The sequence below is a fragment of the Macaca mulatta genome, chromosome 5 (assembly GCF_049350105.2).
Source record: "Macaca mulatta isolate MMU2019108-1 chromosome 5, T2T-MMU8v2.0, whole genome shotgun sequence".
Classification (NCBI taxonomy): domain Eukaryota; kingdom Metazoa; phylum Chordata; class Mammalia; order Primates; family Cercopithecidae; genus Macaca; species Macaca mulatta.
This window is the reverse complement of record NC_133410.1, coordinates 59509724-59537043: the sequence shown is the minus strand read 5'-3', so window position 1 is coordinate 59537043 and position 27320 is coordinate 59509724. Positions and strand designations below refer to the sequence as shown.

Genomic DNA, 27320 nt, shown 5'->3' with positions numbered 1-27320 from the left:
TGTGACCATATGTCACGATTTATTTGAAATAGTTCAAAATTATGCCTAGCAACTTGTAATTATTATTAGCATCCACATATTTATAAGAATAAAGATTAATTGGAAGGAAAAGCATAAGATGACTTTTTTTTCCTTCTGCTTCTTAGCTTTCCTACTTTCTAGTTGTGTGAGCTTACTACCTAAGTTATAAGTTACTCAACCTCTCTGTTCCTCAGTTTCCTTATCTCCTAAGTGGGGATAATAACATCTGCATCATATATTGTTCTAAGGTCAAATAGAGATAATACATGTAAAACACTTAGAACGCTGACTGACTCAACAAATGTTAATTATTCTGAACAGTAGTACTTTATTCTGCCTCAAATCATATTATAAAGAACTGGGTAATTAAAATTAAAGCATAGACATAAGAAAAGACAAATATATTAATGGGAAAGGATGGAAAAAAACAGAAACACATTCATATGTATGAATCTGTGTAAATAGGGTAGTGTCATTAAACACTGGGGAAAAACTAAATACTTCAATCAATTTGACTTCCCATTTAGGAAAAAAATCTAATTAAATTCCTACCTTACCCCATACATACAAATCTATTTCAGATGAAATAAAGAACATAAATTAAAAACAACAAAAATAAAAATTATTGGAGAACTTAATAGAACTTGGTCATAAATTTAGAGCAGGTAAGATTTTCTTATAAAAGATACACACACATCCACAGACAAATATGTGAGTAAAAATAAGCAGAAAACCTGGACATAAATACATCTAATTTTCTAAAATCTATAGAACAAATAAGTGCCTGTTAGAGTTAAAATTTTTGCATTTTATTGGGGGAAAATATTTGCATTATACATAACAAAGAATTAGTATCCAGCATATATAAATGTTTTTAAAAATATGGTTAAATATACAAAAACCTAACTTTTAAAATAACAATTTATAGGAAAGGATATTTAAATCGCTAATACACATATAAAAATTGCTCAGTGTCACTAATAATCAGACAATTGCAAATTAAAATGAGACACTGTTTGCACACATCAGATTGGCAAAAAATGAAAAGCTTGGTGATATCAAATGTTGGCAAGGATCTGGGGAAGCACATACTTGCATACACTGCTGATGAAGTTATGCTTTATTATAGTCCCTCTAGAAGGTAATTTGACAATGTTATGAAATCTGAAAATGTGCACTTCATATGACCTAGAGATTCCATTATTTTTCTAGATGTCTAAAAAAACCTGGCCTGTATTTTCAGAAATGTTTATTAAAGCTTGTTGGTGATAGTAAATAATTGAAAGCAGCTAAAACATTCACCAATAGAGGAATAGAGTGTGTACTTATCTCTCAACTCACCAAGTTGTTTACATTAAATATGGACAGCTTTTTGTATGTCAGTTACACCTTATTAGTTTCAAAATTTCAATCCAAATGTAATCCTATATATGTGTGTGTATGTATGCATATATATGTATATTTATGTGTGTGTGTGTGCTGTCTTATTTCTAGGATCTCTATTCTGTTCCACTGGTCTGTGTGTCTGTTTTTATACCAGTACCATGTTGTTTTGGTTACTGTAACCCTGTAAATATAATTTGAAGTCAGGTAGCAAACTGAAACAAACAAAAATAAAAATACATTAATAATCTCAGAAATCACATTTGACAAGATCTATCATCCATTCCTGATAAAAAAAAAAAAAAAATTCTCAACAAACTGGGAATAGAAGGGGACTTCTCAACTTGATAGAGAGCATCTGTGTGGTGAAACCCAGTCTCTACTAAAAATACAAAAAAAATTACGCAGGTGTGATGGCAGGCCCCTGTAATCCCAGCTACTCGGGAAGCTGAGGCAGGAGAATGGTGTGAACCTGGGAGGTGGAGCTTGCAGTGAACCAAAATAGCACCACTGCACTTTAGCCTGGCCGACAGAGCGAGACTCCGTCTCAAAAAAAAAAAAAAAAAAAAAAAAAAAGAGCATCTGTGAAAACCGTACAGTTAACATCATACTTAATGGTGAAAGAATAAATGCTTCCCCCTAAGATCAGGAATAAAACAAAGATTTTCCTTCCCACCATATCTGTTAACATTGTATTGGCAGTCCTATTCTGTACCATCAAGTAAAGAAAAGTAATACAATGTATACAGACTAGGAAGGAGGAAGTAAAACTGTCTTTGTTTTCAGACATGATTATCTATGTAGAAAATCTAATGGAATCTATGAAAAAACTACTAAAATTATAAATTAGCAAGCTTACAGAATATATGACCAACATAATGAAGTAATTATGAATATCTATGTACTCAACCCCTCCAACCCAAGAACTAGACTATTCCAAGTAACTTACATCTAGTGTGTGCTTCTCCCTTATTCCATTCTCATGCTTTAAAAACATCTCAGTATTTCATATATATATTTCATGGGTGTATAATATAGATAAAGGAATGAGAAAAAATTAGAGTGTTAGAATATATATCCGCTTAGTAGGAGATAAGAATGGGGATTAAGTTTGAGAGATGCTTTATCTATATCTGTTATTCTAATATTTTTAAGGGCAATGAATTTATAGTTCAATTGTTTTAATATTTTTAGGTACAAACTTAAAAAAAAGACTTGAGGTAAATATTCCCAAGTGCTTATTATTGGTTGAGTTTCAGCAGTGTTAATATTAATGGATTTCTTTTTTTTTTAACTAATTTCTGTGTTATTTATTTGTTTCTATACCTTAATATGTTATTTAATTTCCTAGAAATAAAAAGTAAATTGATTTATTTGGGATTATGAATGAGAAGTTCTTATGTATAGTGATTTGAAGGAGTAATAAGAAACCTTCCATATTATCACATGTGGCGATATTAGGATCTATTGGAAAACAAATTCACTGCACATGTGTAACACCTTACAATTGATATAATATATATCAATTTATAACCCGTATTTCAAGTGTTTTAGTTATAACTGATAGAATTTTTTTTTTTTTTTTACTTCTTGCTGTTGCTGTGGAAGAAATCATGTCAAAACTCAGTGGCTTAAAACAATAGTCATCATTATTCTAACCCACAAGTCTATAGTTTGGTGGGGAATTGACACATTGGGCTGAGCTCAGCTAATCTCAGATTGATTCATTCATTTGTTTATAATTAAACTGGTTTATTTATGTATCTGCAAATCTGCCAGGGCTCTGCTCTAACATGGGTTTGTATGATGCATTGTAGCTGTTCCATAATTATCCAGAGACCAGCATACAGGCCCAGATATGACCTTCTCATGGCCATGGCAGAAATGGCAGAGGGCAAGTGGAAACATGCAAGACCTCTGAATAACGTGTGAATAACTGTAGCATACTCTGAATATGGATTGGCTATGATATTTTTGATGTGCCAGGCAATGTGCTAAGCACTTTATATATATTATTCATTTACTTCTCTATCCAGTCTTATGAAGGACTGCTATTATCCCAATTACACAGAGAAGGAGAGAGGATTACATGGACACTTGTCCAAGGTTATTGAGTTATGAAGCTGGAAAACCTGAAACCTGAACTTAGGCCTTAGATTTTAGCCAGGGAACAAAGGTACCTAGGCAAGTACTTAAAATTGCCATGGCTAGTATTTTTATCATGGATACTATTTTTGTCATGAATAATATTAAAATACATTGTAAAATAGTACTTTGGTATATCATGTGATTTGCTAAGCTTAATATTCTCTATATCAACATTTGTCTAGCAAGATTTCAAGGGCAATATTTTGTATGATGGGTGCAGAAGAAATGAAGTTTTCCTAATTTACAGATGTGGAGACGTCATTACTTTTTTTCTTTTAACAAACAAAGCACCATTTAATTTTTCTTTCAAAGTACTTTAAATATGTTGAAGTCAATTATTTATGTGTTAGATTCTGATATTTGTAGATCTGATTTAATTTTTAAAACAGTTCAGTAATTTGGTAACCAATTATTCAGACCATTGTATCTGTATACATCCATTAAATATCCCTCTCAAACTTTATTGACTTTTTCATTAAAATCTTTGAAAGTTACTTGAACATAGTAGAAACTCAGACTTATCTGTGCAGACTCTTCTGTTGCTCCAGAGATTTCATATAAGTATCAAGACATGGTAGGGGCATTTAGTTTTCACTATTATGTTTCTAAACTCCCATCAAATGATTGGTCCTTATCCAACTGCCTACACATGCACTTGCAGAAGTGCCCCTTTTTGCCCAATTGCTTTAATCTCTCTACTACTTCCCTGTCATCCTTAGGTATATAGGAAATGCTAAGACAGTGTCTAAGGCATCTGCCTCAGCCATCCTTCCATCTATTTCATTATTTGGGACCATACCACCTTTCCAACCACTACACAGGCTATAGGAAAAATATATTTTTGTTTTTGGATTTCTGAAACCAAAACTAGGGATTTTGCCAGTTCTCCAAGACACAGTCCAGGGAGCATTGACTAGGAACATCTCCCTGGGAACCTCTGACATCTAAGATCTCACCACTTCTCCAACTCTCCTGACTTTTCTAACTCAACCCTTCCATTTTCTTGTTTGAGTCTGTTCTTCTGAAGTGCTAGGCTTTAGAAATCTTGAAGCTAAGAAGTAAGGTCTCCACTTCTCTTTCCTGTCTCTGTTACTTTTCTGAGTCAATCAGCACTGAATGCCTTAGCTGCTGCTAGAATGCTTAACGTTGTAGGAGAAGGGAAAATCTAAGACTGCCTAAGAAGGGAATACTAGGGATAGTAAAAAAGTAATTCACTTTCTAAATATCAGGCCTCATTTCTTTGTATTATCTAGACTATCTGGCTTTCAGGAAGTACAACTTTAAAAGAAAGAAATTGGACTAATTGGTTTTTCAAGTTGAGCTCTGAGGAACCTAAGGGGATTTGGCTGGTAGCAGAGCTCCCCTCCACCTCTTTTCAACTAATATGTTTCTCCTTGCTTTGATTCTTTTACATACTGAGCTTCATAAACAATTTTCCTTTAAATAAATGGTTCTAAAATGTTTGAAACCCATTCCATTCGACTTTAATACTCTGTGAATAACGTGGCAGTTGGTAATATAGACCCGTGCCTATTGTCCCCACTGGCCTGCAGGCTCTCCTCATTCCCCAAATGCACTGGTGTCTGTTTGCAGGAAATTCTTTTTTATTTTTTCTTTTCTTTTCTTTGGTTTTCTTTTCTTTTCTTTCTCTCTTTTTCTCTCTCTCTCTCTTTTCTTTCTTTCTTTTTCTTTTTTTTTTTTTTGACAGCATATCACTTTGTTGCCCAGGCTGGTGGTACCGTCATGGCTCACTATAGCCTCAACCCACCCCCCACTCCCGCCCACCCTGGCTTAAGCAATCTTCCCACCTCAGCCTCCCAAGTAGTTGGGACCACAACCATGCACCACCATGTCCAGCGTTGTTTGCTTGTTTGTTTGTTTGTTTGATTGTTTTGTGGCAACAAGGTTTCTCTATGTTGCCCAGGCTGGTTTTGAACTACTGGGCTCTAGCGATCCTCCCACCTTGGCCTCTTGAAGTGCTGGGATTACAGGTGCCCTCAGAGAATAAAGTTTGATTGATGGGAGGAAGAAAAGAGAAGCACACATTTGGACCCCGCAGGTCCATTGACTCTGAAGAAATATGGTCCAAGGCAGAAGGTGATGGAACTACTTGAATGATCATATGAATTTCTGAATATAAAAGGATTCCAAAGTCCTAGATGATCAAATATGGCACAGAGCAGGGCCCTACTGGCCCTGAGCTCTGTAAGGAACCTAGCATCATCCTGGTACCACAAGGAGTAGAAGCTTTGGGGGCATTCAGATATTGTCCTTGGCATGAATATTATTCTCATGACAGGCATCGTAGGCATATCAGTTCAGATAGGAACCAAAGAAGCCAGGGGAAAGAAAAAGAACAGGGAATGTTCTGTGGTCACTGCCACTGACTCACTGGGTTGTAAACACTTCTTGAGGATTTCTAGAAATAACAGGAGGATAACTGGGAGAAGACACTGAGGTAGTTGTACTATTAATGTAGGCTCTATTTAGCTAGGATGCATTTTAGCCATTATATTACTGTCTGCAAAGCAAATAATGCTGAAGAAACTTTTTCTAATCTAGAAAGAAGCATACATTCATACAAATTCCATTCTAATTATTATCTTTATTTATGTAGTAGGACAATTTCCAGCTGAAGAAGTGATCCACCTGAGTAAGCATTTCCATAGTGTTCCTTTTATACCTGAGTTAGAGTTCTGGTTTTGTTCCCAGCCTTACCTCTGACTCATCATTGTGAAACTAAGAAATCATTTAGCCTCTCAGCACCTCAAAATCTTTCTTCTGTGAATGAGGATAATGGGTAAACCTTTTCTTGCTTCACTGAATTGTTGTGAAGTTTAATTAGATAATGTTTACACAGCCCTTTGAACTCTACTAATTAAAGTGATGTGTAAATATGGTGCTTCCTTTTATCAGGATGGCTTGACTGAGCCATTTCATGAAGAGTTACAGATGACTATGATAGGAGTATCCATGGGGAAGTGATTAATTTTTTTTTAATTCATGTGAACTCAATTCTGAGATTATCAAATACACATATGAAAATACTCAGTTGGGGCTGTAATTAGTGAGAATAAGGACATAGCCTCCCACTAGCTGAAGAGCTAATGGTCACACCTTCACTTTAGGGAAAGCTTAAAGCTTAGCTCCTAGGGTGTAGACTAGTGCTCTGTTTGCTTTAGGTATTGCTATCATTTTTTTCTATGTTACCTTTATTCGGTCTATTTTTGTCTAGGCAATATTGGTGATTTATTTTGTATTTGTCATATAATGAACCATAAAATAGCATATTTACAGTCCTTTGATGAGAAAGACATAAGCCTTAAAGTAATGTGAATCTGTTTAGATTATCCATTGGTTCATTTACTTATCAAAGAGATTTTCACCTGAAACAGAAAAATCTTAGATAAATCAGAAATCTTCTTACTAAGTTTCCCAAGGAGACTATTTGACCCTAATATTATCTTCTCAATTACTTTTGAAATTCTGCATTAATAAGAGACCCTTTCTTTTGCCAGAAATAAGTTCATAAAAGGATTAATTAGCTTGGAGGGAAAAAACACAAGTTTTTCTTCATAAGCCTTCTTTGTGTGTTAGCGTATAATATTTTTGTTAGATAGAATTTTCTAAATGATAATATTATAAGTATGTAGCAATTCAATTTCGTATGCTACTGAATGACTCAGAATTTAGAGTTAACATAGTTTATTGGAAACTTAGAAAACTAATGGGGAGTTTTGAAAACTGCTAAATATCAAAATTGGAGTTTATAGCAGGAAATGTTTCTGTACAATCTAGTAGCTAGTTTTTAATACTTGTATTGCATAATGAATACATTATATATAATAATAAATAATATATAAATAATGTATGAATAAATTATGTGTACTTTCATTACCTATGTACTTCAGGGATATGTCTGCTGATGGACCAGCATAACATAAAAGCCCTTTGAACTGTTTGAAACTTCAAATTCAGAGTCTTGATTTTGTATCTTCTGAAATATGTTTTCTGCCTCAAATCCTCACCAGTATGATATGAGTAGAATTGCAGAAAAATTTCAAATTATTTAGGTCCTGGTTAAATACTTGTGAAAAGTGTGACTTTGCTTTAGTAAACTCTAAGGCATAATAGCAGGAGGTATATAATTGGATATTTCTAGAAGAAGGCAGATAAGTATAGATTATTTTGATCTAAGGAGACACTAAAGAAAACAAAATACAGATCCAAAACTGTAAAACATATAGCCTTAGGGTACACAAAGATAAAATAGAATTCAAATTTGCTACCATGGAGAATGAATATTCTATTTATAGATCTAAGGTCCTGAATGAATCTGTATCCCTACACAATAGGGTTTTTAGGTATTCTTTTTTAAAATAGAAAAATAAATGTTAGTTTTCATCATTAGCTAGTGGTTTTAAGAGGGTATTATGTAAGTTCAGATACAGGTCAATCTGAACCTGGATAGGTGTAGTCCCAATAATGTTGATGATAATATCAAAGTTTTACCCACAAAAATTCTGGCATCTCTTTGATATCTTCAATTTGGGCTTGATTTGGATACAAAGGCATTAGTTAAGTCTACGTCCTTATCCAAACTAGCTATGAATAGGGCATCCTAAGGGATTTTAAGAAAGAGATAATCAGGACATCATTTAATCTGGCAACTCCACTCTCAGAGTATCAAATTAACAGGTGTGGAATCACAGAGGAGGAAAGACTGTATTTCTGTTCTAGGCCTGGACATAAGGAATGTTTAGGAATTATTAGAAATGCCCACCACCTGCATAGTATGTTTATTCCAAGGGGAATGTTGAATAAGAATAGAAGAGTTTAAGGCTAATATGGTTGTACCTGTATCAATCAAAATGTTGTTCTTTAACATTATAAGAAATTTCTCCTTGTGAATTTAAGGGTAAAATGAGAAACTGGGCATTTGATTTCCTTTAAAGCACTTTCATTTTTACATCCTTCATTTTTTTCCTTTATTTTTAATATACTAACTTTTTTTTCAGTGTTCTTTCTGTTTACAGTATCTGTAAATGTCTTTACCGAGTGATTCCCTCTTTAGGGGGTGTTTAATGATTGCTAATGTCTGATTGTTTTATCTGTAGGGGCCTGAATTTGATTTAAGTCTTATTTGATTTTTGTGCCAAGTCCCTTTCAAAATGTTCAAGAGGATGCTAGAAGTCTGGCAATGGCTGTTTCCCATTTCTGCTTTTTCTTGTGTTTTAATTCTTTTATTTCTGGCTTAAGGTTATTCACAAGAAAATGAGAGGAAGCGAGGCTTCATCTGAATCAGTGTTTACTTCTGAATTTTGTCAAAAGGTGTCAAATAACCTATCCTTGAACTCCCTAATGAATTGATTCTTTTTTTGCTTATAGGACTGAATCAGAGTCCAATCTATGTTCACAGGAATGATTTGGGGGATAGCCAAAAGGCATTCAAAATCTACAGCTTGCAAAATACCTCTGATTTCTTATGCAATTAAGAATCTTTGTGTTATGCCTTTTTTTATCCAGTTCTTTTGTATCTGAGCATATGAGCATAATAGATATCGATTTGAGAAGTACGGGTTGTACATTCCTGAAACTATTCCTGATGTCTCTGCAAATTTTATCATGGTGAGGCTTTGGGTACATTTTAATAGTGGCTTTTAGCTCAGAATGGGATGAAGTCTTAAAATTAACAATAAGAGTGTTTTTTTCTTTTTCTGTTCTGACAGGGGCTTAGCTTTATAAGATAATGCACTTTAGGGGTTTCTGGACAGCCAGAAGAAAGGGGGAACAAGCCAGAAGGAGAAGGAGAAACAGGCTAGGAGAAGAAGAATCATAGGATAAAGGTCATTAAGTTTCTGTTTAAGTTTAAAGGAATCTAAAACAGATTAAGTATTTCACTTTTATTTTTTTGCCTCAATAAAGGCATCTTTTAAGGGAACAATTTTGACGTCTGAATAATTTTGGATACTTCCTCAAACACATTAACAATGCAGATTATTGCATGTTTAGAATTTTATTCCTTTATGTTCTAAGGCATCTCTCAAATGAACACTTTTGTTCATACCCAAACTCCTTGAAAATGTCTATTATAATTCTAAATTATCTTTAGTGAAACCAGGCTATTTAGAAAGATAATAAATATAAGAATTTGGGTTAGGGCATAAATACATGTGCAAAGCAAGAGTCTGTCAGAAGGGGAATGGTCTTTGGTTTAAACTGAGCCAAGTCCAGCAGAGTCTAGGAACCATCAGGTGAAAATACCGCTGTGTACCTCCGGCCTCAGCCCCGCATGGCCTGATGGCTGGGCCTTCTCCAGCTGCAAACCTCACACATGTGCAGTTTTCACAGACAGTAAAGTTTGGAGAAATTTCACAAGAAACACTGAGAAAAGCACTCATAAGATTTTGGTAAGTGACCTGAGACAAAGTTTTTCCAGAGTTTTGCAAAGTTCAGAGGAGCTCTCTGAATTTCTTGGTCCTCAAGATCAGTTTGATTTTTTTTTTCTATTTTTTTTTTTCCAAGTAGAAATGGGGTATCACCATGTTGGTCAGGCTGATCTCAAACTCCTGACCTCAAGTGATACACATCCTTCAGCCTCCCAAAGTGCTGGGATTATAGGCATAAGCCACCATGCCCAGCCTGTCAAGGTCAGTTTGAGGATGGATTTGTCTGGTTTACATCCATTTCCTTTCTGTGAAGTTTGCTTTTATAGAGATACAAAAAAAATGATAGGGATAGAGATATATAGTGTAGTTAGTAATAAAACTGATTTCTACCAAGGATAAAACTTATTCAAATCTGATCAATCGAAGGATTCCTTAAAAAGGGCTTTTTATTCATAGAAGACAAAATAAATGCAGTGCATGGGGAACTTTATGTAACAAAATATGGAAGAGGTCAGACTCAATGTGAGCCATACCTCATCACAACAGTCAGAGAGACCAACAGCTCCTTACCCTAGCAGGAATTTCAGTAGACCACAAGGCACTCATGCTTTTTGACTCAAGGTCTGGGATCATGTACAAGACAAGTTTTTGACTAGATCTTTGTGGATCTTTAAGATTATTGAATGCTGGTTCCCCAAAAATATTACCCGAACAATTCAATGATATGACAAATCTTAGTTTATGGTTACTGTAGCATGGGTGAGAACTGCATTGACAGAGTCTTAGTAGCAGTGGTATGCTGAAGCTTGCTCCACCAGCCTGTGAGATTGTTTCTGAGCATCTCTTCCCCAATCCATGTTCAGTGAGTTCACATTAGTAGCTTGAAGTCAGCCATGGTAGGACTATTTATGTTATAGGAATCATCAAATTCTACACATCAGAGGTATTTTTTCTCTTGGAGAACCAGTTAAACTTAGTAACATGTTAGGGTGTGGGGGCAAAGTTGAAGCATTTATAAGATGTTAGATTTTGTTTCAAAGCAAGTCTTTATTTTTTTTATTTGTCTACTTTAAGTTCCAGGATACATGTGCAGAATGTGCAGATTTGTTACATAGGTATCTGTGTGCCATGGTAGTTTGCTGCACCTATGAAGCCATCACCTAGGTTTTAAGCCCTGCATAGGTTAGCTATTTGTCCTGATGCTTACCCCACCCCCAACAGGCCCCAATGTTTGTTGTTCCCCTCCCTGTGTCCATGTGTTCTCATTATTCAACTCCCACTTATGAATGAGAACATGCAGTGTTTGATTTTCTGTTCCTGTGCTAGTTTGCTGAGGATGATGGCTTCCAGCTTCATCCATGTCCCTGCAAAGGACATGATCTCCTTCCCTTTTGTGGCTGCATAGTATTCCATGGTGTATATGTACCACGTTTTCTTTATCCAGTCTATCGTTGTTGGGCATTTGGGTTGTTTCCAAGTCTTTGCTTTTGTAAATAGTGCTGCAATAAACATACGTGTGCATGTGTCTTTATAGTAGAATGATTTATAATCCTTGAATATATATCCAGTAATGGGATTGCTGGGTCAAATGGTATTTCTGGTTCTGGATCCTCGAGGAATCACCACTCTGTCTTGCACAATGGTTGAACTAATTTATAGTCCCACTAACAATGTAAAAGGGTTCCTATCTCTCCACAGCCTCACCAGCATGTTGTTTCTTGACTTTTTAGTAATTGCCTTTCTGACCGGTGTGAGATGGTATCTCACTGTGCTTTTGATTTGCATTTCTCTAATGATCAGTGATGTTGAGCTTTTTTTTCATATGGATGATGGACATATAAATGTCTTTTTTTTTTGAGGAACACCTGTTCATATCCTTTGCCTACTTTTTGATGGGGTTGTTTTTTTCTTGCAAATTTTTTTAAATTCCTTGTAAATTCTGGATATTAGACCTTTGTCATATGGTGGATTGCAAAAATTTTCTCCTATTCTGTAGGTTGCCTGTTCACTTTGATGATAGTTTCTTTTGTTGTGCAGGAGCTCTTTAGTTTTAGATCCCATTTGTTGATTTTAGCTTTTGTTGCAACTGCTTTTGGTGGTTTAATTATAAGTCTCTGTCCATGCCTGTGTCCTGAGTTGTATTGCAAGGCAAGTCTTTTAACATGCCTTATGGAGGCTTGCTTAGAATTGGATGATTATAATATGAAAGTTTAGGATTGGTGGATACAAAGAGAGGATTTTGAAGCAAGGGTTTCAAAACATCCTACAGAATCAGCTATTTGATGCTACCTACTGAAAAATCAAAAGGTTTAATATTCATTAAATGAGTTTTTCATAAGTTCCTGAGACAAAATCACTTTCAGATTTCATCTTTCTGAGCAAGACTTTCCTGGAGTAAGAAAGTTATGTAGATGAAGACAGCTGAATAATAAAATAATGTTAATATTACAGCTTATAATATATAAGCTATGTGAGCGGAGATGGTTTTGGTTCTCACATATAATGCTTGAGCCCTCAAATTATGTATAAAAATTAAGAATTGGTTCCCATGGAATTATGACAGCAACAACAGAAAAAGTAAACTCATAGGAATCATTCACTTGAAATCATTCATTTTCAACTCTAACAAAAAGAAAAATATCCTGACTGTGCATCCTAATGATATATGTCTTTTATTTATCTAATATTTAAGTAGATTTTAATTCTATGTTATCACATGACAAGAATTTATATTGCATTTGTATACTTGGGAAATTAAACACATCAAGTCTTAGAAATTTCTTTTCAATATCTATAAAAATACACTAATTGAGCAACTATGTGCTTCCAATCATTTGCCTGTACAAGACAGCAATGTAAGTGGACTACTCAGTGTATTTAGCCTAACTAAAACAGAGATTTTGAATGTTTGTCATAATTCCAACCATTAAATGTAATTTATATAATTTCTCTATCTTCTTAAGTAGAATGAATGATAGAGTCAAAGGTCAACACAACTTCAGAGATGAATTACTTGGAAAAAGAAAGAAGAGATTTTTTTTTTATTATTTGAAAGGACAAAGGAGAATGTTTAAGTCATAGAATTGAAAGGCATAACTAATGCAGAAGTTTATAAGTCTGACAGAAGCTTAGAGAAGACCTAGATGCTTCCGTAGTCCCAACACCATGACGACAGCATGGAGGAGCAAAAGGGGTCCCAGTACCTCTATCACTTGCATAAGAATGGTGAGACAGAACACTCACACAAATCAACCAACGCAGATATGCAGCAAGAATAAACAGAAGCCTAGAATCCTTGGTGAGCCAGCTTCCCAAGGCTCAGGAAACTGCCCAGGGCGAATGGAGTGTCATCGGTGCTTGCCCCATTGTGACACAGCTGAGGGAACTCAGTACACCCTAGACACCACTTGAATTGCTGAGCTCAAGCACTGGGGAACATCCCATTCTAGGAGGGAGGAGGACATAGCCTAGACTGTACCCAACACTTTCTCTTTATCTCAAGATGCCCCATTCTAGAACTAGAACGGGATAAAGAGAAAGTCTCTGTTAAGTGGCAGGGGAAAGAGCTGGGGCAGCCAAGGTAATCTGGGGACTTGTCTTCCTACAACTAACCTTCCCAGTTCAATCCCTTCTTTATTTTGAATATTGCTGGTAAGAAATAAGGACACTTTACAGTTTCTCTTTGTGGTATATTATCCTTAGAATATCTTTTACTGAGCTAAAAGATCCTCCCTCCCTTTGTGTTTTTTCCTTTCTTCTCTCTGAAACCATATAGAGTAAAATCTTCCTGATTTGCAGTTTTTAGCATATTGAAGAAACTACTCTAGTTATTGGGGTTTTCTTGTTTTGTTTTTAGGTGTATGCATTTGTTTGTTTGTTTCTGAGATAGGTAGCCTAAGTTCATTTAACCATTCCTCTTGTGCAGAGGTTTTCACTGTGTGGTCAGTGCACTGATGATGGTCAGTGACTATTTCTTACCCTCTGCTCACTGTATGTTATAGGTCTGCAAGAAGATAGGAAGCTTGCACCAAACTATAAATCAACACACCACTTATTTCATTGAAAAATTCGGCCGGGCACGGTGGCTCAAGCCTGTAATCCCAGCACTTTGGGAGGCCGAGACGGGCGGATCACAAGGTCAGGAGATCGAGACCATCCTGGCTAATCCGGTGAAATCCCGTCTCTACTAAAAAATACAAAAAACTAGCCGGGCGAGGTGGCGGACGCCTGTAGTCCCAGCTGCTCCAGAGGCTGAGGCAGGAGAAGGGCGTGAACCCGGGAGGCGGAGCTTGCAGTGAGCTGAGATCTGGCCACTGCACTCCAGCCTGGGTGACAGAGTGAGACTCCATCTCAAAAAAAAAAAAAAAAAAAAAAAAAAAAGATTCTTCCTACAAAAAGTATAATAAAGTTAGCTGAATTAAACTGTGTTTACTGAGATAGTTGCTTTATATTGTGGCACAAGATTTTATCTTATTGCAGATCAGTAATAATTAATTGAGCCAGCTAGTTTGATAGCAAGTGATAAGAATTTGACATGATTTCTAGACTGGTTCTAATCATTCTTCCCTACACCAGCCTCTGAAGTACAACCAACTATTCCAGAGAGTTTGCTAAAAATATAATGGAAAATATTACATCCTTGTATCTGGAGGCCATCTTAGTTTTGTATTGAGTTTTTAATCAAGTACAGCACTTCATGAGAATTATACATTTGTTCCCATTCAGATTATTCTTGATACTTATAATCCATCATTCCAAAATTACAACCCAGTAGCCATTCTGTCCAATTTTGTGTCATTTGCAAATATGGGCTATGTAGCTACTGGTATGTTAAAAAAAAAAAAAAAAAAGTCACTTAGACACCACCTTTAAAAAATTTTTTTCCTGAGTCCATGGTTCAGCTGATCAGTTATAGTAACCTTGACTCACTCATTTCTGATGATCTTTCTGGGGCCTGATCAAGCATCTGCCATTACTGGTTGTTGACAGGGAACTGATCAGTCTATTATGGCCTCAGCTAAAGTAACTCAGCTTTCCTCTACGGTACTTGTATCCTTCAGCAGACTAGCTTGAATTTGTTCTCATGGCCGTGATGTGGTTCCAAGAGAGGCAAGAAGCACACAACACCCTTGTAAGGATCAGTCCCACCGCTGGCCTAGAGTAAAGCAGAAAAAAGGTGAAAATGGATCTGGAGGAGAACAAAGATAAAACCATCACAATGCCAATGTGTTCTTCCAAATTATTTATTAAAATTTGAACATGGTATTGACAAATACTTTTCACAGAAGATCTCAATAGACCTTACAAATGCATTGGTCAACAGTTTCGTAATATGTTATTTAACTACCTATGATTCTACCAATAGATGCTTTCATCTAACTTATATTTTTCCATTCATAAGAGTGCAGTGAAAAGTTTTCTAAAATTTGATGCTGTAATTAAGAAGTTGCCCATCGTTTTCTGAACATAAATGACCATCACTGCATTATTTATAATAGCAAAATATTAGAAACACTGCAGGAATGAATACATTTTTATGGTAATCCATATAATGAATTAGTTCATATAGCTTCTAATTTTCAAATAAAATGAAATGGGAAAATGCTCACATTTTAATGTAATAACAGAGTGGTGAGATACATAGTGAGACACAACATTAAGGAAATGCAGGTTTCATATTTTATATTTAATATGTAAATATTTTGAAATCCTAGAAAGGAATACACTAAAAATACAAATACTTATTTTCTTTGGAGACTAAGATAATAGTGATTTTTATTTTCATATTAAATTTTTACATATTTTCCAAATTTTCTACAGTGGACATATAAAGCATCACTATCCAAAAAAGATAAACATTTAAAGTTTTTTTTCCATATTGTAATTTCCCTGGGAATTAAAATCAAGCTCACACTTTCCTCTATTTTGAAAATTTTGCCATTTTTTCATTGCCATTTAATATTCTCTGAGATGTTATAATAATCAGAGGGAAATTGGGATCTTTGCCATTAGCATAGAGGCTGGACAATAATAACTATTTTATGAATATTTTTATCTTGAATTTTTTTTTCTGCAGCTATACTCAATGTATGTCTTCTTTTTCTATTGGATACCAAGAAGAAAGAGGATTTTATGACTATTTGGAGCGAGGCATAGTACCTATGTCAGAACCAATAAAAAAGATAAGTTCTATATCACAGGATAGGAATGCAAGGGAAAAATACATCTCAAACATTGGTGACTCTTCTGTCACATCATTATGAGACTAAAGAAGCTATCCCATAGCTACATCTATGTTGACATTGACCATTTGTTTATAGCCTTTAAACTCTTGCTAGCAGTAAAAATCATGTTACAAGGTGACATTTAAGCCATCCGTAATGCTTAAATGGATAGTACAGGTGCTAGAATGTCTCTAACAACACAGTGGGTAGGCTTTTCCCGCAAGAGATCTAGAATCCGAATGTGAGCAAATAACCTACCAGACACCATGTCCATCAGAAGCATTGTGATAGAATAATAAAGATGAGCACAGAGTCTTTGATTCTCCTCCCACTGAGAAGTGGAGTCTCTGTTCCTCCTCCTGATCTGAGTGGACTGTGTTACTTCTTGACCAATAGTATATGACAGAAGTGACATTATGCTAGTTTCCCGGTCCAAGCATTAAGAGGCTGGTAACTAATACTTCTTGTCTCCTGGAACACTCACTCTTGGAAACCAGCTGCCAGTCTGTGAGAAACTAAGCCCCATGGAGAGTTCATGCATATGTGTTCCGTTGACAGCCTTAACTATGCTCCTAACCAATCACAAGCATCCTCTGCAACCATGTAAGTGAGTCCTTTTAGCCTGTCATGTCTTTAGATGACTCTAGCTTCAGACACTATCTGACTCCAATTACATGAAAGATCCTAAGCTAAATACATCCAGATGAACTCAGTCAACCCACAGAATCATAAGACATAGTAATAAATTGTTGCTTTAATCTACTAAATTTGTGGTTGGATTGTTCAATGTTATTTTTTTTTAAACTGGAACATTAATCTTAGCCGGTACTGTTGTACTTGAAACAAAATTTTAAAATAATTGCAGGAAATAGATGATGACATAAGATCTCTGTAGATCTGTCTTTTAAACTGGAACAGACCAATAGTGAGGAGAGCTTACTATACATTACACCTTTCAGAATCATACAGACATCGTGATCCAAAGAAACCAAGAAAAAATAAAATGAAAGCTCAAGATAGCACTTAGAACTTCATGTTTGGAGTTGATGAGATGCCATTATGAGTATGGCACTTTACTGTTTATGACAAACCTGGGGAATATGAATTATTATTATCCTCATTCTTTTCTTTCCCCCTCCCTTCCTTTCTATCTCTCTCCCTTCCTCCCTCCCTTCCTCCCTTTCTTTCTTTCCCTCCTTCCAATTTCCAAGTTGCTTTCACTGTGCTCCACTCCACCACACCTCAGCAGGAGCCTGTCTCATGTCCGCAATCTCCCCATGCCATTCATAGTATGTGACATACAAAAGGATGCTGCTCAAGCAGGTATCCCTGCGATGTCAGGTGAGCGATCTCTGAGGTGAGAGGGTAACTCCTGCAGGATTTCATCCTCAGAAGCCCTTATGTGCTGCCTTAATCATCTTTGTTCTTCTCTCAGATCAGAAATGATCAATGGCCTGTTTTTTAAGGAACAACGTATTACACACACATATATATGTGTGTTATACACACATATATACACACATATATATACACACACATATATATACACACATATATATGTGTGTGTGTGTATATATATATAAGCCTACCAAACATATTTATAAACATGTGTTATGCTGAAGGACAAACAACTCTTTTTGTTTTCAGGTATTCCAAAGTTGATTACGTCTGATATGGTTAAAGAAGGTGCTGCTGTAATTGATGTGGGTATCAACTACGTCCGTGATCCACTGACAGGAAAGACAAAATTAGTTGGAGATGTGGACTTTGAAGGTAATAAACCAATATCTTTTGATAAGTGAAGATTTAAAAAAATTCCACCTTACATATTTTAAAAATAGAGAAGTTTCATTTATGGGGGAATTATTAACTTATTAATCATCACCTCTTTCTTCTGAGGGAAAAGAGTTCAATCAGACTTAAATATTTACTCTCTCCCTCCCTCTCTCTTTCCCTCCCTTTTATCCTTCTTTTCTTCCTTTTCTCCCTCTCTTCTAATTGTATCATTAATATTTGGTTTAGGGATCAAATTTCTTGTAGTACAGTTTTTATTGATAGAATACAGCTGGCCTTTTATAGACCTGGGCATTGTTTTGAATTTTGGGAGTTGTCATCTTACTCTACGCTTAGTCAAATATGCTCTATTCTCAGCCATTCACTCTTAGAGCCAGAAGGCACCTTAGGATGTGTCTGCCAACCTTAACTATATTTCAGATCTAAATAGTTATCTAGATAGTTGAAGTCAGTGTTTTTCACTTGTGTTTTAGAGAGAATAAAGAAAAGGAACTATGCTAGTTATTGTGGTCAATGAAAGATATAAGGCAACAAATACGTAGCAATAAAAAAAAATTCTAACCCAGTCTTCTCTTTACAAAAGGGGAAACTGGGCCCCAAGACTGATGTATTTCTAGGTGCCTGACCCTCTAATCTGATTTTACTTCCATTATCTTTGTCAGATGTTTACCTGCATTCAGATTTTCAGTGTCACCTAGGAATCTTAGATGTCTATGAAGGCACAAATATGGTTAAGCAAGTGGTGACATTTTTATGTTAGAAATATTTTTTGTATAAGACTGATTATTCTGGCCAAAAAATACAGTGCCACATCAAGAACTTCGTTAGTTATAGGTGTGCCCTTCTTACAGGGAAACTGAAAAGAATGGGTGGTGCCATTTTAAAAATAATTTAGATTTTGAATTTTCACTTAGAACCTGCTCATCAGCTGAGAGTTTACCCAAATTCTAGCATATCGTTGAATAAAATAGAAAATGCAGTTAGAAGTGTCCTAGGATACTGGCCTTATATATGTGAGATTCTAACATACATCAGGGACCAGATCCAAGTAAGCCATTTGAGCCTAAAAGAAAAAGAAAACCCTGAGGACACATATGTGCAACAATGCATTCTAGAGACAAAATGGTGTAAACAAGAGCAGAGTACAGATGTACCTTACCAAAGAAAACACTGCTGCCCTCATTGGCTCTAATACATAGCGTCCCTGACATGGTTGGAACTCTATTCTAGCAGTGATGGCTCTCGACATGAACATGTGTATCTGTATGCGTATACCTATGTCTGTGTGTGTGTTGTGTACATGCTGAAATCAGTAGGGAATGACCTCATTTATTTATTTAATCTTTCATGTTCAGTCACTTAGGTCAAATATGAGTAACTTATTTGAATTTCTCAACTTGAAAGAGTAAAGTGCATTTTATTTTAAAACCTGGCCTTATTTATTTTCTTTACTGTCATTCTGTTTCTTGATAACATTATAGTTATGCGTTCATTGCAAAATTACCACATTTGTGATGCACCCAGATGGCATTGACAACATGAGATAACCAGCTTGAGGCAAGAAAAGCAGGGATGTTTGCAGTTCACAGCCTTGACCGCCTGTAAGGCAAGCTTACCCAGCAGTTCAGTTTAGCACGTTTTATAAGACTCTTCTCTCATAGAGTATTTTTTTGGTCTCATATCACTTCCATGCTTTCTTATTTTTAAGTTAGAATGTTTTTTGCTGAAAGTAAAAAGTATTCTGAAAGCAAATTTTACATAAGCATTTTTGGTGGGTGTGTACACTTAGTAGCACGTATAGATACTCCATGTCACATGAAGTCTAACTTGGTAATGACTATTAAATCAAGTTGTAGTTCTGTGTATCTAAGTATATATAAAACATTTAAAAAGGAAATGGAAAAGAGACAAAGATATGAGATGAACAGGGCTGGGAGACCTAGCCTGTTGCCCTATAGCTTTACCACCTCACTAGCTGTCAGTGTTATCAGTTAAATGATAGCAATTATATTAGTGGCTCCATTCAGCTCTGCTGTTTGAGGTATCTTGGACATCCAACAGAGCATTACCAAATAATCATGTAAAAGCACAGAAACTTTCACCTGGAAGGTCAAGATTTTCTAATCCTATCATAAAAGACACCCATATTATTAGTTGTATCTAGCTTGCCAGCTTGCTGGTTCATGGAGCCAGAGTACTAATGAGGACCTGGACTTGGTAAAGAAGGCTTTGCCAGTGAGGCCATGACTCAGCCACCCATAGGAGCAGGCAAGTGATAGGTTTTGACATGTTGCTCTTCAAGTTGTTCATCAGGACTTAACCTGAGGTGAGGGATGATCCCCCAACTGAGAGGGAAGAACTTTAAGATGGGTTATGCTACAAAACTCGTAAGTAACATTTGGCTTCAAATTGCCACAGGGAAAGTGTGGTGGCTGCTTTGTGAGTATCGGTGAAAAGTTTCACTATAACTATAGCCAAGATAAACAAAATAGATGTAGATAAAATCAATCGTTGAAGTAAATTGTCCTTGCAGAAATATTTGTTTCATTAGTAAAGAAAACTGGGTGACCCAGTTAAAGTAGATAACATTGATGGGAATGATTTATCTACATAAATGAGCAAAATGGCTGTGATGGAAAGGATGGCAATGTCCCAGAGGATGTAAAAAACTTCACATTAAAGGAAACTGCAGAGAAATTTCATGCCATTGAAAGGGCAAAGGATAAAATGTTGGAAGCTGATTCATACTTAGAAAGGAATCTGCCAGTTCACCAAGGCATAGAAAAGATGCTTGCTCCTAATCATCAGTTGTATGACCAAGAAAAGGCAAGAACCATTCAAACTATACTTCGCAAAATGTTTACAGAGAAAAAAACAGTTCAGTTCTCAATGTTTTCAGCATTTTAAGTTGCATTCTTTTTTTAAATATTAGTTTAATTTTGCTAGTAGTTTTACTATTAGTGGATACTAGTTTTACTATTAGTTTTACTACTAGTAAATAGTAATATTTGTTTTACTATTATCAGTAATATTAATTTTACTGTTATTTTTATCCACTATATATTTATAAAACACAGTAAGAGAACTTTTAATGTTTTGACAAAATAATTTTAAAGGTCACTAAACAAATATAATTTCTCCCATTGACTATTAAAATTGCTTTGCACTGTTTCAACAGTCATCTTTGTGGTCTTACACCCCTGTGAAAATTGAGCACTGCCTGTATTTTTCTCTGTGTCCAATTAAGTCTCATAAAATTAGTGATCATATAGTTCAAATCAATATCCAATGCCATAATCACTTCTACTACATGATTATTCAGTTGTTTGGTTACAGTTTCTCACTATTACTATTACTGTCCAGGTAGGTTGTTCACTGTGGAAGGTAATGTGTGCTAAGCACCTTGCCAACCAGTATGTTCTTTTCCTCAACACATATCCAAGTTAGGCCTTTCCTGCAATGCCATGCCTCTCTGGATGTTTTGGGAAATAAATAGGGCTTTAAAGTTATTACTAAATTGAAGTGCTATTTTGTTTTGTATTGATTTCCAATTAAGAACTTGACAGTTCATCAATATGTCCAGCTTCTGACAAACGCTTAACATTCCTCTTCTGTTACTTGAACATACTTCCTCCCTCCTAACTTATGACATTAAAAGAAGAAACAGTATTTAAAAGCATCTGTGATAAAATTATTTTGCATGTCTAAGAATTATTTTTCATTACTAATAATCATACAGTGAATAATCTATTAATTTATAAATTTATATTTGCTATATAGATTATTACTTTTTACATTTAGGTATACCTACTTTCATGGGCATTTTTTTTAAACCATTTTCTATTGTAGCTTTGAAAGAAACTTCATACACTTCTGACAAAGACGGCTGTATTCTCAAAAGATATAAATGAGATTATGTGCTATGAGTAGTAAATAGCTTCTTATGAATAATACATCGGAAAATAGTGTATAGTTCTAGGCTCAAAAACTCGTAATTGTACTGTTCTTAATTCATCAAATGGATTTGTTCAGCTGAACAGTCTAATTAATTACTTCCATGCTGTTAATTCAATTAACCGTGCTCTTATAGGTGAATTCTCGGGCCTCATTTATTTCTCATAACTAACACAAAGACATTTCTCTACACTTTTGAAGCTTTAGTAGCTTTGCTTCAATTTTATGATGCTTCCTGCAGGGATTGAGGTGGAATAAGAAGAACTGGAGTGTCTATTCCCTGTTGTCTGCCATCTCTCCTCCCTGTCTTCCAACTCTGACAATGCTTTTCCACTCATTGGTTTATACTAAAACAAGGAATAAAATAAGACAAGAAAGAATTGGTGTTGTAAAGAAAGCAAAAAGATAGGAAAGAGAAATGGCATGTAGGCATTTTTGTTAAAATCAAAATAGATGAGATTAATGTCTAAGAGTGACTTTCGTCTCTCTACTGTCTTAACATAATTGGATAGTAAGATTTAAAGTGATAAGTCTTTGTAAAGGTGGTAAGTCTAATGTAAAGGTACATTATATTGTTGATGACACCGGTTTAAATTACAAAAGTAAAGAAGTCACACTTTATGGAAAAGAATGTCTACTCCTCTAACGCAACTGACATTATCATTATATTTTGTACTAAAGTTGCTTCCAGATATTTTATGTATGCATCAACTATATAGTTTGAGGAATATATATGACTTATGCACTTAAACTTGTTTTACTGATTTGCCTTGCTGAGGTTCTGGTTTATGGTTATGTTCAGTGAATATATCATTATTTGGTTCACCCTTTCTCTATTGTTAAACTCTTAGGTTGTTTCCTTTTTTTTCCTTTTAAGTATTATACTTGAGTATAGGTGAAGGGCTGTAACAAAGGGAAACCAAAATGCATAGCCAAGATAATTTGGCTAGCCAGGCATGGTGGCTCACACCTGTAATCCCAACACTTTGGGAGACGGAGGCAGGTGGATCACTTGAGTGCAGGAGTTGGGGACCAGTCTGGCCAATGTGGTGAAACCCCGCCTCTACTAAAAATACAAAAATTCGCTGGATGTGGTGGCGCACTCCTGTAATCCCAGCTACTCAAGAGGCTGATGAAGGAGAATTGCTTAAACCCGGGAGGCAGAGGTTGCAGTGAGCCAAGATCGTGCCACTGCACTCTAGCCTAGGTGACACAGTGAGACTGTGTCTGAAAAAAAAGATAATTTTGCTATTTCCCACGAAAGTCTGAATTAGGGAGGCAGTCAATGGAGTTAGGCAGCTATGCATCATTCAGGGATACTGTTTTCTCCTATCCTACTGTTTCTATTAGTTTGCCATAGCTGCCATAACAAAGTACCACAGACAGAATGGTTTATACAACAGAAATTTACTTCTTAAAATTCTAGAGGCTGAAAGTCCAGGATCAGGGGATTCGTAGGGTTGTTTCTTCTGAGGCAACCTTGCCAGGTAGATGGCCATTTTCTCCCTGTGTCTTCTCATTGTCTTCCCTCTGTGTGTGTCTATGTCCAAGTTTCCTCTTCTTAGAAGGTTGGATTAGACCCCATGCTAATGACCTCATTTTAACTTAATTTTATTTTTAAAGACCATGTCTCCGGAAACAGTCACATTCTGAGGTACTGGGGTTAAGACTTCAACATCTGAATTTAGAGGGGATGCAATTCATCCCATAACATCGTTCCACCTGAGTGTTGTCCTTATCCACGTGGTTGAAGTTGAATTGCCTCTTCATTTATGTTATCTTCTAAGGAAAAGTGAAAGAGAGAGCCCAGAACAAGAAAATCCATCTTTAATAAAGTTTAACTAGAAGGTACATGCATCACATCTGCTAGCTTTCTACAGACCCGAATGTAGTCATGTGTGGAGTACAAGGGATGTGGAATCCATAGTCGCTGAATGGGAGGCTATACTTTGGTAAATAATAATCTACCATTTACATAAGAACTTGAAGACTAATCTCTTACTTAGGATAGAAAAGAAAGATATTTATTTATCTTTTTTATTATAATATCCACATATCATTCAGCTTACCTATCTGAATTCATTTTGTTCTGAAAACCTCAGGGAACTATCTCATCATTGTATGATTGCTTTCTAATTGGTTTCAAAGCATACTCCACTTACTAACTTTTTTCTGGGGTTATGATGAAATCCTGGTGTCACTGAAGTTATATCTTGGCTCAAATCTTACCCTGAGCTTTCCATAGATCTTAGATACACAGATTTGCAATAAAATTTGTGCAAGTATTACAACCTCACCTAAATGTCTTTAATTCTAACTAAACTGTTTATTATTCAATCATTGATAGAGATTTGATACTTTTTGACCATGTTATACAATTTTGACAGTTGTGTCAGGTCCCTTTGTGACTTTCATTTTTTATATCTCTATCTTCACTGGATTATTTTCAGTCTCTTAATTATTACTGTTTTTAGGGTAGCCCTTCAGATGCTTCAAATTTGGTTCATTCATTTAGTTGTTCAATGCTATTAAGCATTTGCTATGTGTCAGGCATTTTTATAGTCACTTGGGATACAACAGTGACCTAAAGAGACAAAGTACTTACCCACCAGTAGCTTCCATTTTGGTTAGAGGAGACAGATAATAAACAAATACATACATATCTATGTAACAAGGCAGTGTCTTAGTGATACAAAAATAAAACAAACTAAGAGGGCTAGAGAATGATGGCATTGAGTTTCTTAGAAAGGGTGGTCAGGGAAGGCTTATGCTAACCTGAACAAACAAAGAAGGGAGTCATGTGGACAGGTGAGGGAGCAGCATTCCAGGCAAGTGGAGAAGCAAATGCAAAGACCCTGAGGAGGGCCTGCTTGGTGGTTTTTATGATCTGCAAGGGGGCCATTGTAACTGAAACAGTAAGTAAGGAAGCGAGTGATAGAGAATAAAGTCAAAGAGGTAGCAGCAATCCCGTCTTATAGACCAAGGAAGTATATTTGGATTTTACTCTAAGGCAGTGAAAATCCATTGGAGGATTTGGGGCAAAGAAATGACATTTGGCTTGTATTTTAACAATGCACTGTGGCTACTGAATGACACACAGGCTGTATAGAGGTTAAGGGTATAAATAGGGATAGCTGTTAAGAAGCTATTGTAATTATCCAAGTAAGAAATGATGGGGCGTGGAGCAGCTTATAATGGGTGAAGATGTTAAGCGGTGGTTAGATGGTAGATATAATTTTAAAGGAGAGTTGAAATGATTGGTTAAACAATTAGATATGAGGGAAAGAGAAGAATCAATCAAGTATGACTCAAAGGATTTTGGAATAAGCAAGAGTGGAGGCGCCAGTTCTGGAATCCTCTTGAGATGAATTTTACTCAAGTATGCGTATTTAGGGTAGAGAATGGGCAAAAGAGAGGAAGGGGCTCTTTCCTGGTAGAGGGAACAGAGAATCAAAGGAAAGGAGGAAACATTATAAAAGGCTTTATGTGCTCAATAGCAGGCCCAACGTGGTCTGTTGAAAAAGGGAAGTATGATATTGTATACAATTGTGAATTTTCCCCAAATATCTGGTGCCTTACTTTGAATTTTTCAAAAGAATCTCCACCAGGCAGGAAATCTCCCCTATAAAGGGACCTTTTAATTTGAGACTCCATCTGGCCAAACCATTCCTCAAAATTCCAACCCAATAGTCAAACATAAGGTCAGGAAAGGGTTTGGAATTAAATAGAAGCTCAGTATCATTCTCCTGAGAAATTACTAGAGATGGGGTGAAAACCGCTGGAGTGCTTTGTAAGCAGCTTTCCGTTTATGTTTTCTTTTAATGCTCTGCATTTGAAAGTCTGGATTCATCTTTTACTCCCTGCTCTTTTTGTATTATGTTCAACCTTTCATAAAAGACTATGCTTTGGAGTCAAGCTAACTTGGATTTGAATCCCAACTCTACTGCTTAAAACAATTGTGATCTTAGGTAAATCATTTCACCACTCTGAGACTCAATTATATCATCTGAAAAATTGTGATAATTCTATCTTATAAAGTTGTTGTGAAGATTAAATGAAATAATCACCTTACATAAGCTAGTTAATGTAGGTGAATTGCCAAGCATAATGCCTGGTGAAAAACTGTGTGTGTGTGTGTGTGCGTGTGTGTGTGTGTGTGTATGAGCGAGCACACATTGCTCACGTTTTCTCTCCATTCCCACTAAACTACTAACCCAGAAGTATACAACTTCACACTTCAATTACCACCATCCTCCTCATTACTTTTCTGGCCTAAACTCTCTTCCAGTGTAGTCTGTTCTTTGCCCAACTCTTATATGAATCAACTTTAAAGCACTCATGCTTATTCCCATCTTTTCCAGACTCTCCTTACAGGTTTCATTTGCCTTACTCATCTTGCTCTTAATCCTATCCTTTCACTTTTACTTAGTTATTCCTAACTAGATTGGATGCCTCTGTAAGGTTAGCTTCCTATCTTACGTTTATTTTTCCTTTATTTATTTATTTATTTATTTATTTATTTATTTTTGAGATGGAGTCTCACTCTGTCACCCAGGCCGGAGTGCAGTGGTGCAATCTCAGCTCACTGCAGCCTCCACCTCCCGGGTGGGAACAATTCTCCTGCCTCAGCCTCCTGAGTAGCTGGGACTACAGATACACTTACCACACCCAGCTAATTTTTGCATTTTTAGTAGAGACACGGTTTCACCATGTTGGCCAGGATGGTCTTGATCTCCTAACCTCGTGATCTGCCCTCCTCGGCCTCCCAAAGTGCTGGAATTACAGGCGTGAGCCATCGTGTCTGGCCCATTTCTTTTATATCTCTGTCCCACACCAGATTTCAGCCTTCTTATTCAGGCCACTGGTTATCTGTATGAACATTCTCTGTATTTAAAAACCTATGGTATCATTCTTACATTACAGAAATACTCCCCTCAAGTTAACTTAATGGGAACAAAAGCTTTCTTGCAGAGTAACAGCAAATACATCATTAATTCAACAACACATATTCATTAATGATACATCCATTGATTCTTCATTGATTTACTCAGCACATATTTTGTGAGTGCTGCTTCATACTAGGCACTATTTGAGGTCCTGGTGTATCGTGCACACAACAAATAATTCCGGGTGTACACCCGGAATTTATGTTTTCCAGATTATGCAAAGTAAGCTTATTTGGAAAGTAGTTTAGGCACTGCTTACTCCCAATTGTGTGTTCTACAACATGGGAAAGTACGTGTATATAATCAGTTTCTAAGTAAACAAGGATGGTTTTTAATTGTATCACTTTCACAAAACTATTAATCTGTGATTACAAAGAACCAAATTAAAGTGACTCCCAACCACCTCAGTTTTCAGTGTCAATCATTTAGTTTGATGATATGGCTAATCAGTCTGACTCAAA

General features: G+C 35.9%; 1 protein-coding gene across 8 annotated transcripts in view; it reads left to right on the top strand.

Annotated features, from left to right (window-relative positions):
* The window catches only part of MTHFD2L (methylenetetrahydrofolate dehydrogenase (NADP+ dependent) 2 like), a 186183-nt gene that overhangs the window by 142300 nt on the left and 16563 nt on the right, over positions 1 to 27320 (top strand). For 6 of the 8 annotated variants that reach the window (XR_013417179.1, XM_078001752.1, XM_078001751.1 and 3 more), the window contains 1 exon segment: positions 17813 to 17938. The exons of 1 other annotated variant lie outside the window; for it this stretch is intronic. Coding sequence is in view for 5 of the 7 variants with exons in the window: in XM_078001752.1 (XP_077857878.1) it covers positions 17813 to 17938 (126 nt within the window). In the remaining 2 variants the exon portion in view is untranslated. 8 annotated transcript variants of the gene reach the window in all.